The 12,289-nt window shown below is 38.8% G+C and overlaps 1 protein-coding gene across 1 annotated transcript; it reads left to right on the forward strand.

Annotated features, from left to right (window-relative positions):
- Window positions 1–1,079: 1,079 nt before the first annotated feature.
- On the forward strand, window positions 1,080–1,547 carry LOC117303378 (prokineticin receptor 2-like). Its single transcript, XM_033787551.1, has one exon. The coding sequence runs from the start codon at window positions 1,080–1,082 to the stop codon at window positions 1,545–1,547; it is 468 nt and encodes a 155-aa protein (XP_033643442.1).
- Window positions 1,548–12,289: the final 10,742 nt, after the last annotated feature.

Here is a 12,289-nt window from a genome sequence, read left to right on the forward strand (position 1 = left end):
GTTCTTCAAATACGTCTGGAAAGGACTTGAGTCCGGAACTCCATCCATGAAATAGTACTACAATGCAGGCCGGCAAAGTTGTTGGCTTTGTTATGAAACACTGATTTAAGGCTAAGAAACGTGATTAGACTTTGTGATATTGTCATGAGGACAGGTTATTCACTGTAAAGAAGTGCAAAGCTGATGTGGCAAACTCCGTAGATCCAACGCACTCACAGGTAAGTACAGTTGGTTTATTTAAAACTAAAAACTGTCTTCTTAAAACATGTGTTTACTTTAAGGGTCTCGCGGTAAAGAGCTTTCACGGTCAACAAACAAATTGAAATAAACGAGTTACCTACTATTCTATTTGATTTACCTCAGGAATTACGAACTTGGTAGTGCAATTTGCCATTATTTTTCAACGTCAAGTGCTTTAATCATTGGCCCCAGCTGCGGTTTTGAGGCAATTGAGCGCAAAAGCATTTATTAGCCTTGTATATATCTGAAGGACGTGCCTTACTGTATTCATCCAAAGAATAACTTAACATTTTGCCGTGTAGTACTCTTTACTCAAACATCTGGGAGTAAAAGTGGCGTAGACCCCAGCAATCACGTTAACAGTTTATGTTATGGCGTGGAATTGTAGCTGCATGGTGTGCGTGCCTTTACACAAAACACAATCGTTGTCGTGTCGTAAAATCGTAATTGAAAGTGTGCACAAATACTTGCTCAGCAGGACAATGAGCAAGAACAAAAAGCTACCGACCAAAACTTGTCGGATGTTGTTTTCCTCCCAAATATTCTCTGCTTTGTGTGCATAACGCGATTTTTTGATACAGATTCAATATTAACACGATTGTTGAATATTGTATTAAGCACTTGATACGATTTGTTTCTGGCCAGTCATCAGCTGCACCAAAGTCCATACATTATCGACACTTATGTTATAAATGACCCCTAGTTTGTGGCAATCTTCATGCCATTTTAATGATTTCTTCAAGGTAGAGGGGCACCCATTAATGCACTGGGACTCCCCGGTCATACGTTTATGATTTAAGCTCTTCTCTTTACAGGTTTCCCTGCATCACCAAGACAATATGGCGTATGAGATTTTTGGATTCCAGGGGATAAACCCCAACTTGTCCGAGTCCCCAGTCCCCCCATTTGACGTGTATCAGATGTATAACTATGAGTACGAATCGTACTACAACAACTCTATCGTGCTGGAGCCCAACCCGGTATTTCCACGGGTTCACATTGCGGCCAAGATTCTCGTGGGTGTGAGTTTTTCTCTCATGATAAGCGTCTGCGGGATCGGCAATCTTCTACTCTGCTACGTCATCTATCGCTTCAGACGCATGCGCACGACAACCAACCTACTGATCGGAAACTTGGCATTGTCGGATTTCCTGGTGGCGGTGATCTGTGCACCTTTTAACTTTTATTTCTACGTGTTTCAGAACTGGCCTTTCGGAAGTGCGTTGTGCGCAGCCGTTGGGTATCTGAAAATCACTTCTTTGTACGTCTCTACCAACTCTCTCCTGGCCATTGCAATTGACAGGTAAGGCAAACCTCTCAATTTCAGTTTACTGTTTTTTTTTATTAATCTTTGACATTTTGCTGTTTAGACGAGAGACATGTTTTTATACAGATGCTTTGTCGCATCTGGTAAAAACGTCACCTATATCTGTGAGACACGTAAATATGTGTTTTCATTAGTCTATATATTGGCTAATAGATTTACTTTGCGGCCGGCATTGTGTTTTGATGTAACAAGCCTATGGTTAGTAGGGTATGGTTTATGGCTTTGTGTAATGGTAAATTCTTTTTAAAAGAATATTGCAGCAAGTAATTGGAGACGCTGCTTTGGAGACAAAGTCAAAGCATTATTTACCGAATTAACCGCATCTGGGTGGGGGCTTAGTACGAAACGAGACAGCCTAAATCCATGTTCTAAAACCCCCCAAAAACCAAAAACTGCCAAAATGTGTAGACAAGTCCTTATTTTGTATCATGAGATGTAATTTGTGTCTTCTAGTGTCTGCATAATATTGTTAAATCCGTACACGATGTTGTTGTAAATCTCAAACACAAGTCACTTCGCGTAGATTGACCATAATCAAATAGAGCTCAGCAAGAAACAGCATTTCCCCGAGTTAACACTCAAACAAACAACCGAGGCTGGCCAAATTCACAGGTTGCCATTGGGATTCCAGCCCACACAAACACTTTAATAATTAATTGGACTTAACCACACTATACTCCAGTGTAAATAATTTTGGGCACGCCTGCATACCCTTTCAATTCCCCCGGGTTCCCTTTTACACACTTATACCCCGATGATGGCGATTCCCTTTCAGATGGTATCCCAAAAGAGTAGAAATCAATCTTAATTGGAAAATTCGTAACGAAGGCTTTTTATCACAGTTGCTAGAAACCATACTTGGATATTACATCCCGTTTCCCGGTGGATTTTGCAGTAAACATTCAGTGTGCATCGAGATACTGTGTACATTCAAGCGGGGGCCTTAATTTCCATAAGACCAAAAGCAAAATCATACTTTATCTTTTGTTCAAAGCCCGCAATTTACATAAAACCAACCCAAACCCCTCAGCGTTAGACTTTGATATGGACGTACCTTTGGTTGACCCAGCCCTGTGTATGAGTGTCCATCATTTTCTCAATCATATGCCTAAGTTTATTGTGGTTTGTATGCTTCATAAGGTGAACTTAGGGTAAGGTGTTTTTACGCGTTCACACTTTCCATGCGGGATAGAAAACCTAGTCTCAATAACAGCGAGTGGCGAGCGCATAGTAGGCAGATCAATTAAACGTGCATAGATTGACGTTTGACGTCATAATGATTCTTTTGAACAACAAGCAAGCTAAATGGATAGACGAGTGTACAGTTTATCATGTTTAACGAAAGCATTGTTTGACCCGTTGCCCCCTTCAACACACACACGATTCTTGTTATAAACTTACCATCAAATACCTATACTGTGCAAACAAAGCAAACCTTGACAATAAGTGAAGCATACTTGTTAATGCACTCGTGAAACATGCGCACAATTCCTAATGCTTTAGTATTTGGAGTAACAGCCACTACTTGGTGAAACGAGCCACATGGTTCGGGAGATTGATTCTTCTCTCTTCAACATCGCTCTGAGCTGAGCAGTGCCCCGCTTGTTTATGTGGATAGTTGAGTAGGATGGAGTTGCGCCTTATAGGAAGATGTACAAAATTGTGATGTTTGCTGAGTTTCACTCCGTCACCATTAATGGTTGCAGGCAAAATCTCTACAAAGAGCTCATAAATAAATGTTGCTTGAATCTATTTATTTAAGCGAAAGAGTCTAAAAGTGTTTAGACGATTTAAATTACTTTGTTCTACACTTAAATGTTTTATACGCAATATCAAAACAGAAACCTTAAAAAAAAGGTCGTGTCCGAGAGTGTAAGCATATGATTTCTTTTGGTGCTGTCATGCAAGGTAAAGAAATGTTATATGAAGTAGGGAGTTACACAGTTCATCAGAATTAATTTATTTGATTTTGCAACCTTGCCCCCATTAGTACAATCACGGTTTATCCTCTCCAAACACACACACTGCAAATTTTTGAATTATTTCTCACTTTAAACGTTAATTATAAACACACAGCGTGTGCGCTTCAGTTATTAAACCTTATGGTGTTTGTGTCTCTCGTTTAGAAACGGCACCCACGAATGTACTCCACTCCTGAAATTTCCTGTTTCCATACGGCAGCAGAAATTTATTAGCTACACAATATCGTCAACACTTCCCAAAGCTGATAGTGCACTGAGCCCAAAGTTAAACTCAAAACCTCGAATCAATTATGTTGTCGTAGTTCATCAGTTGTGACAGCGTCATGAACCCATACTAGTTTTTATTTGTGAATCAATCATTGATTTCGTCTGCCATTAGTACTCAAGTGTATTTGTCACTGATATAAACTACTCTCTTATAGTTTGAATATACTGCTGTTACAAAAGTCATGGTTTAGTTGGGCATCGCCCCGATAAACATATCGTGTGTAGTTCCTTGTTTGCATTGGCAATCAATGATACATATTATTATTGTCGTACGCAAAGTGTACAGACTATTGGTATCCCCACTACCCACAGTTTAGACACATAGGTTTGAATTACGAAATCAACATGACATCGGCTAATTATTTAAGTTCATATTATTGATCATTCGATAAACCAAGAATCAATTCCCATAGATAAGCCATTGTGTCTTGGAGTGTAGCGGCCGACCGGTCTATAGCACCGGACTCAAGTTCTAATTTTAACGTGGGTTCAGATCCCGATCACGGCGTTTGAGTCAACTCGACCCAAAACTGTGTCAAACTGACGCAGAATCTGAGTCAAACTCAAAGAGACCGGTTTCTAGGTCAGCATTTCAAGCCCCCTGCATGGACTCGGGTTAATTCTAACCTAGGATTTGTTTGAGACTGAATAACTGTTTGGGCGTGTATCACTGCAGCTGTAAACCGTCCAAAACAATCTTCTTCGTCTACCCGCAACCATAAGCTTGGACGTGACAAGGATTTCTTTTTTCATAGAAGCGTTGCATGTTTCGCAAATGATCGATACTTATTAGAGTCGGCCTCTGTGGTGCTGACAAGTAAAAAATGTTGCTCTGAAAAGAGCGAGCTTGTATTGGATCAATCATAGATGAAACATTGATTGGAAGGCCATCGTGTTGGAAGGCCATCTCTCCTAACACTCTTCCTCGCAATGAAAGGTCGCTACTAAAATAAACTACAAACACACAACTTCCAACCAAAACAAGTTACTTTAAAGGGTGCTTACAGAATTGAAATCATCTTTATATCAAAAAAATTGCATTAAAAACATATTAGTACTTAGGATTTTGCCTTTCGCATGAATGCGATTATTGTAAAGCACTAAGTGTTTCCGCAGCCTATGTAGATCACTTTCAACAGCGCTGTTTTATTCAAATTATACATCCGTAAAATTGGAAAACTTTTTTATAATTATTTTCAAAGCAATTACAGTCTAAACAGTAGTTTGGATATAATTATTCGTTAGAAACACAGGGACGTTACAAATCATTAGATTACGACAACCGTTCTGATTAATCCCCAACCTTCGATTTTGAACACAGTTTGACTTTTTTTAAAGGGGTGTAACTGATAAAGTTTTGGGCTTTTATTAATAGATTTTATTGAATTCGCAACGACTTTTTTCTGAAAAATGTAGCAACATCCCCAAAAAGCTCACGAGGTAACCAAACAATTTTCCCCGCAGGCCTCGGGTTAATAACCTGTGTCACATTCCATGAAAACACATTGACTATATGGTATAGTTTAAACTACAATTATGTGAAACGGGTCCAGACTTTTCTCGGCCTAAGCGCACACGCCTTTTTGAAAGAAAAAAAAAACATAACACGAGAATTCAACGAAAACGAAAATACAACCTAAACGAAAACGGTAAAGAAAAAAATTATTTAAAGAGCGACGTCTCCCTTTAACTGAGCCAAGGACATCGCCTAGTTATTTCATGCATTATTGGCTATTATTCTAAAAGACAGCTGCATAAAATGCCAGCTTTTTGTTATTCAGTTCCAATATTAAAATTGCCATTTATCGGCAGGTATTATCACAGGCATTAGTCGACACTTAGTTTGCTATGATACGTGTGTTGTATGGTTGATATAGGTCTATATTCTATTGTCTTTGGGCCATCGACTGGAAAGTCGAAAATCAAACTTGTTACCTTCCGTTAATGTAAGGTTGTAATTATACGAAGCACGACTCACTACCAAGGATTCCCGGTAGTATTTGTTATTTTCGAATCGAGTTAAAAACACGAGGACGCTAAAACTTAAAGACAGAGTAGAGCAACGCTTTGAACTCCCTGTCTCTAAGCACGCAGTCAGTGACGTATAACTAAGTGCGAGTTATACAGGGGCACGTATACCCGCCTAAGTTTATTGTGGTTTGTATGCTTCATAAGGTGAACTTAGGGTAAGGTGTTTTTACGCGTTCACACTTTCCATGCGGGATAGAAAACCTAGTCTCAATAACAGCGAGTGGCGAGCGCATAGTAAAAATATAGCATAGATGAAACATTGATTGGAAGGCCATCGTGTTGGAAGGCCATCTCTCCTAACACTCTTCCTCGCAATGAAAGGTCGCTACTAAAATAAACTACAAACACACAACTTCCAACCAAAACAAGTTACTTTAAAGGGTGCTTACAGAATTGAAATCATCTTTATATCAAAAAAATTGCATTAAAAACATATTAGTACTTAGGATTTTGCCTTTCGCATGAATGCGATTATTGTAAAGCACTAAGTGTTTCCGCAGCCTATGTAGATCACTTTCAACAGCGCTGTTTTATTCAAATTATACATCCGTAAAATTGGAAAACTTTTTTATAATTATTTTCAAAGCAATTACAGTCTAAACAGTAGTTTGGATATAATTATTCGTTAGAAACACAGGGACGTTACAAATCATTAGATTACGACAACCGTTCTGATTAATCCCCAACCTTCGATTTTGAACACAGTTTGACTTTTTTTAAAGGGGTGTAACTGATAAAGTTTTGGGCTTTTATTAATAGATTTTATTGAATTCGCAACGACTTTTTTCTGAAAAATGTAGCAACATCCCCAAAAAGCTCACGAGGTAACCAAACAATTTTCCCCGCAGGCCTCGGGTTAATAACCTGTGTCACATTCCATGAAAACACATTGACTATATGGTATAGTTTAAACTACAATTATGTGAAACGGGTCCAGACTTTTCTCGGCCTAAGCGCACACGCCTTTTTGAAAGAAAAAAAAAACATAACACGAGAATTCAACGAAAACGAAAATACAACCTAAACGAAAACGGTAAAGAAAAAAATTATTTAAAGAGCGACGTCTCCCTTTAACTGAGCCAAGGACATCGCCTAGTTATTTCATGCATTATTGGCTATTATTCTAAAAGACAGCTGCATAAAATGCCAGCTTTTTGTTATTCAGTTCCAATATTAAAATTGCCATTTATCGGCAGGTATTATCACAGGCATTAGTCGACACTTAGTTTGCTATGATACGTGTGTTGTATGGTTGATATAGGTCTATATTCTATTGTCTTTGGGCCATCGACTGGAAAGTCGAAAATCAAACTTGTTACCTTCCGTTAATGTAAGGTTGTAATTATACGAAGCACGACTCACTACCAAGGATTCCCGGTAGTATTTGTTATTTTCGAATCGAGTTAAAAACACGAGGACGCTAAAACTTAAAGACAGAGTAGAGCAACGCTTTGAACTCCCTGTCTCTAAGCACGCAGTCAGTGACGTATAACTAAGTGCGAGTTATACAGGGGCACGTATACCCCATGGTGTCCGGCCTCATTGGATATCGTAAGTCGTAACATGGCGGACAAGGTTGCTGTGAGAGGTGCATCCCACTAAATACGCAGAAAACAGAAGGCGATTTCATTAATGTTTTATAAACCATTACAATATTTGCCAACTTGTGATCTTGGAGGCTGTTGACTTCCAACTTGATGTATTCTTGATGACATGGGCTATGACATAAATGGTTCTATTTGCTGAGGGGAGGTGTAGGGAAATTGTTTTTCAAGATTGATGCTCGGAGGTTTGGAAATGACACCGGTGTGTGTAGGGGGTGTTTTATTTAAAGAGAGAATTATTCAAAATGAGCAGAGGATGAAAGTTCAAGAGTCAATTGGAAATTTCAATTGTGAGAATTGAAATATTTTGAAGTTGGTATTTTGGAATATTTATCATTTTGCTATGAGAGTTTATTTAGTGTGTTGCATAAAATATGCATTGACAATGTTTTAAGAATAATTTGTTTCCAATTTTCGTTATAGAATTTTCAGACTGGGGTGGATGAGAGTCAATGTCTAAATTCAAAACAAATATTGCATGCATTTCAATTCTGCATTGTCATAGCGTATCAGCTGTGAATTAATATAGCTTTTCTAGACTGAGGCTTGATTTCACAGAAGGGTGTGACGTCATAGAGACGTCCACGTTTTGAGAAGTCTTCATGAGCACATTGGCAAGGATCCTTAAAGTGTGACTTAAATGTTTAGTGCATTTCGTTAATGAAACTCATATTTGTACAATTTTAGGGTGGGGTGGATTCCGGTGTGACTGGGAAAATAGCGCCCATATTCCGAGACTGTCTGGAGTATACATGCTATCCTTGATCTAGAAGCGCTGGCTGGATGGTCGCAATATTGCCAAGCTTAACTGCGTGCATATACGATGTTCAATCGCAATATTGCCCACTAACGATTACTGCGTGCATACGATATGTTTTAGTATACACTATTGCACATGAGCTCATGCATATACAGCGTCACACCTAGCTCATATTCCGAGTTACAGGAGGCCTGACCCATTTTCACGCCAGGCTGACCCAGAAAGTGATTGAAAAGGGATTCTAACTTTCGTTAATTCTTCGTCAGTTTGACCCAAAGCTGGTTAATGTTAGGCCACACGGGACCCGGATCACTTCTGACCTGGGTCCCGACTGATTAAAAGTGATTCAAAGTTGGATTCTGCGTCAGTTTGACACAGGTTCTCGGTCATACTGACAATGGGTTAGGCCACACGGGACCCGGATCACTTCTGACCTGGGTCCCGACTGATTAAAAGTGATTCTAAGTTGGATTCTGCGTCAGTTTGACACAGGTTCTCGGTCATACTGACAATGGGTTAGGCCACACGGGACCCGGATCACTTCTGACCCGGGTCCCGTCTGATTAAAAGTGATTCAAAGTTGGATTCTGCGTCAGTTTGACACAGGTTCTCGGTCATACTGACAATGGGTTAGGTCACACGGGACCCGGATCATTTCTGACCCGGGTCTCGGTGGATTTTGCGTCAGTTTGACACAGGTTCTGGGTCACACTGATGATTTAGGCCACACAGGACACGGATCATTTCTGACCCGGGAGTTTAGTAATGGCCTCCCGTGTCTACCCTATAATGAATGATTGACCGTAACACAACACGGATAATGACAAGCCATAATACACTTACCAGTTTTGATTTATTTTAGCTGTACAAGTTAACTATCCAAAACCAGGGCAATAATTCAAACTTCAACCTCAATTTTTCAGAAATGAGTTCCCCAACTAGGCCTTTTTACAAACATTAAGGGTCTATAATTTCACAAACATTAAGGGGCTATAATTTCATGGCTTATAAATATTTCAAGACACATCTTTCAATTTAATGGACGAAGAAAACATCCCACTTGGGCATTTCTTTTTTTAAGCATCAATTTTTCAGAAATCTGGAAAACGTTTTTAATTGTGAGAAATGGACCCATTGCATCGCTGTGCCGGTATCAATTTATGTGATAGGCCTTAAATGTATTAATTTTGAATCACTAAAACGGAGACGCGAAAAGAAAAACTCTCAGGATTCATGGTGCCTTTTCATTTCGTCCCAATCCAGAAATCCTTTTAAATAAGTTACTTCCATATTTTCTCAAGAAAAAAATAACCACAAATAGGGCCGAGTGCTCAATACCTCTGACGGATTGATTTTTTTCACCTAGATAATTTGTGCCTTTTTCCGCTCCTGTTTTGCTGATTTGACAGTTTTGTTTTATTGTAAGGGCTCATATTTCCATTAGTCTGATTGTGATTGCAGCATTCTTTCCGTACTATATGTTCGAGAGGTTTTCTCTCTGTATTGCGACGGGGTGACCCTTGAAGGTGGAACAATTTATTTGAGTTTCACTTAAAAAGTGGCGGATTATCATATCATTTTAGAAGTTTATTTTTGTGTACATACAAATTGCACTGGTAAATGTTTGATGTTTACAGAGGACATTCTTCGGATCACACCAAACGCCTCCTCAAAGTTGCAAGTGATCTCCTGAACATCAATCAATCTTCCAATCCAATCTCCCATACACATGCCTCTCATGAGGATTTAGCTTCTCAATTCATCAATTTCTACCAGTCGTTGATCTGTAAACTTCTTCATTTCAAAGGATTGCAGTCTTACTCTTAATCTTTCTTTATCTGTTCTTAGCATCATAACAAAGTCACCTGCAAAGACATGCAAATTGGACTTGATTCCTATACCTGTCTCATAATTTGCTTTCATCTACTTCAGTCAGCACTTCATCAATGTGAGTCCCTGAATTCCTCAATACTGCGATTGTAAGCCCAACATTGAACAAAAACCTATATATATAAACCCCATTAAAAATGTTGCTGACATATCTCCTCATCTAATATTAGACACCCAGTAGTTGAAAGGGGCTCAGCATTATATCTGTTTGCCTTGAAGCACAATTTAATCACTACACACTACACAACCCAGACAAGCAAACCAAAATATCCGTCTGCAACAGTAACGCCTCATAAGGCTTTGAGAGGATTAAGACGCTCGTCACACAACATGGGTTTACCTCTAGAAACAATGTGACACTGCATAATGCTATCAAACATTATGGAATGACTCAGGTCAAAATATGATCAAACTCAAAAGTGGTCTTAAAAAGACACGATTCAAAAGAGACGGAAACTGAACTTCCTATAAAATAGTTTGTAATACTAGATCTTAGTTGGCGATAAGAAAGCGGACAATTATTTTGTTATAGTTCGAAAAAAGATGTTCAAAAGATTCGACCGTCACTTGTTCATGCATTATTACGATATACATGCCAAGTTTCAGCCCCATCTGCCTGGCTAAGATTGGCTAAACTTAGTTTGTTAACATTTGCCACTGGACGTATTAACACAAGAAGATAACACCATCAGGACCGAATTGAACTGAGTGAAATTAGTAACACTGACGGCTCTGCTGTTTGAATCGTAATTTTCCCAGATCAAAACCAATATGACAATTTTATATTGAAACTTCTTTTGGACGAGCCAACTGGAATCTTGGTGTTACCGTGTTGTCTTCCCCTTTGTACACGACCCTAAATACGTCACTGATTTTGCTGGCCGTAGGTTTGATGTTGTAATGTAGGCTATAGCTCTTATTGATGCTACATGACACTGCCAAGATAAACTACGTAGCACCTCAACAAATACACTAATGACCCAGAAACGCCCTTGGTTCATCTTATGAGGTAAAAATATATTAATAACCGGATAGTTTTTTTTACCAGAAGTCTATACTTTTTGATTGGTTTTTACCTTGATTTAATTATACAAGCTGACCCGTGAATAATTATCGTAGGAAGTGCATTCGTGGTCGTAACGCGTCAAAACGATTCTGTGTTAGGATCGTACACAAATCACGTTCAGCTACTTGGGTCCCACGTACTTCCAGGCAATACGGAGCTTTGAAAGTGCTACCCAATGTTATGGCGGTCTTAACGTAAGGATCTCATCTTTATTTGTCGTGAAATTAGTGTTGCTGGCCAATGACTATATATTTTAATTGCTAAGCCTAAGCACAGTCAAAGAAGCTTTTTGTTGTCATGGCTTGATTCAACAGAACGCTAACATTGGACTTTGACAAATTATTTTAGCAAATGAATTAACTTTGATTGATATGTAAAATGAGAAGTCACTATAGATCTTAATCTTACTAAATTAAATAAAAAAGTAGGGCCTCGCTGGTGAATTCACCAAGCACTAACCCTGTTCTTCAGATGTATTTATCTTCACATCTTCAAGACCTATAGGCCTACCGTCATCATTATAGATTACTACGGCAACACCAATAAAACGCATCTTTACAAGATGGATTGACAGAAGCGCTTGGTTGAAATCAAACACAGGGTTTAGTTTTTCCGGACAGCAGTTTGAGCAGAAAGTTATGCTGAACAACCTGACACAATCCTTATGAGCAGAGAACCAATTATCCGCAACACGGAGCACAGCGTTATATTTTACACTGATAAACCTTTAGCTGCTAAGCAACACTTAAGGGGGAGAATTTAAGCAGCCCTCAAATTGCTAGTGAATCTTAAATAGATTAAGCTTTTATGTTTGTTCTTGTTGATGTTGCTGTCTCAGTTGTTGTTGATGTCGTCCTTGTTTTTTCGCTATTTATTTTGTTATTCGATTTGCCGAACGTGAACCAGGACCAAATTTAAATCGTAACTTGTTTAGTTCTTTTCTGCCTTTGATGATTTTTGTTCACATATTGGTTGAAAAAATCCCAAAGCGGTGAAAAAATCATAAGGATGGGAAGTACTGTCAACAATATTGATGCATCATAAAGAAATTCAGACGACTGTAGCGGTGATTAAGATAACCCCAGCTTGTACTTGTATCAAAATTGACGCATATTATCAGAC

Source organism: Asterias rubens, chromosome 19 (genome assembly GCF_902459465.1).
Source record: "Asterias rubens chromosome 19, eAstRub1.3, whole genome shotgun sequence".
Taxonomy (NCBI): domain Eukaryota; kingdom Metazoa; phylum Echinodermata; class Asteroidea; order Forcipulatida; family Asteriidae; genus Asterias; species Asterias rubens.

Bases quoted from the DNA above. Each gene is read 5' to 3' on its own strand.
- LOC117303378 (XM_033787551.1), top strand. From the start codon at position 1,080: ATGGCGTATGAGATTTTTGGATTCCAGGGGATAAACCCCAACTTGTCC.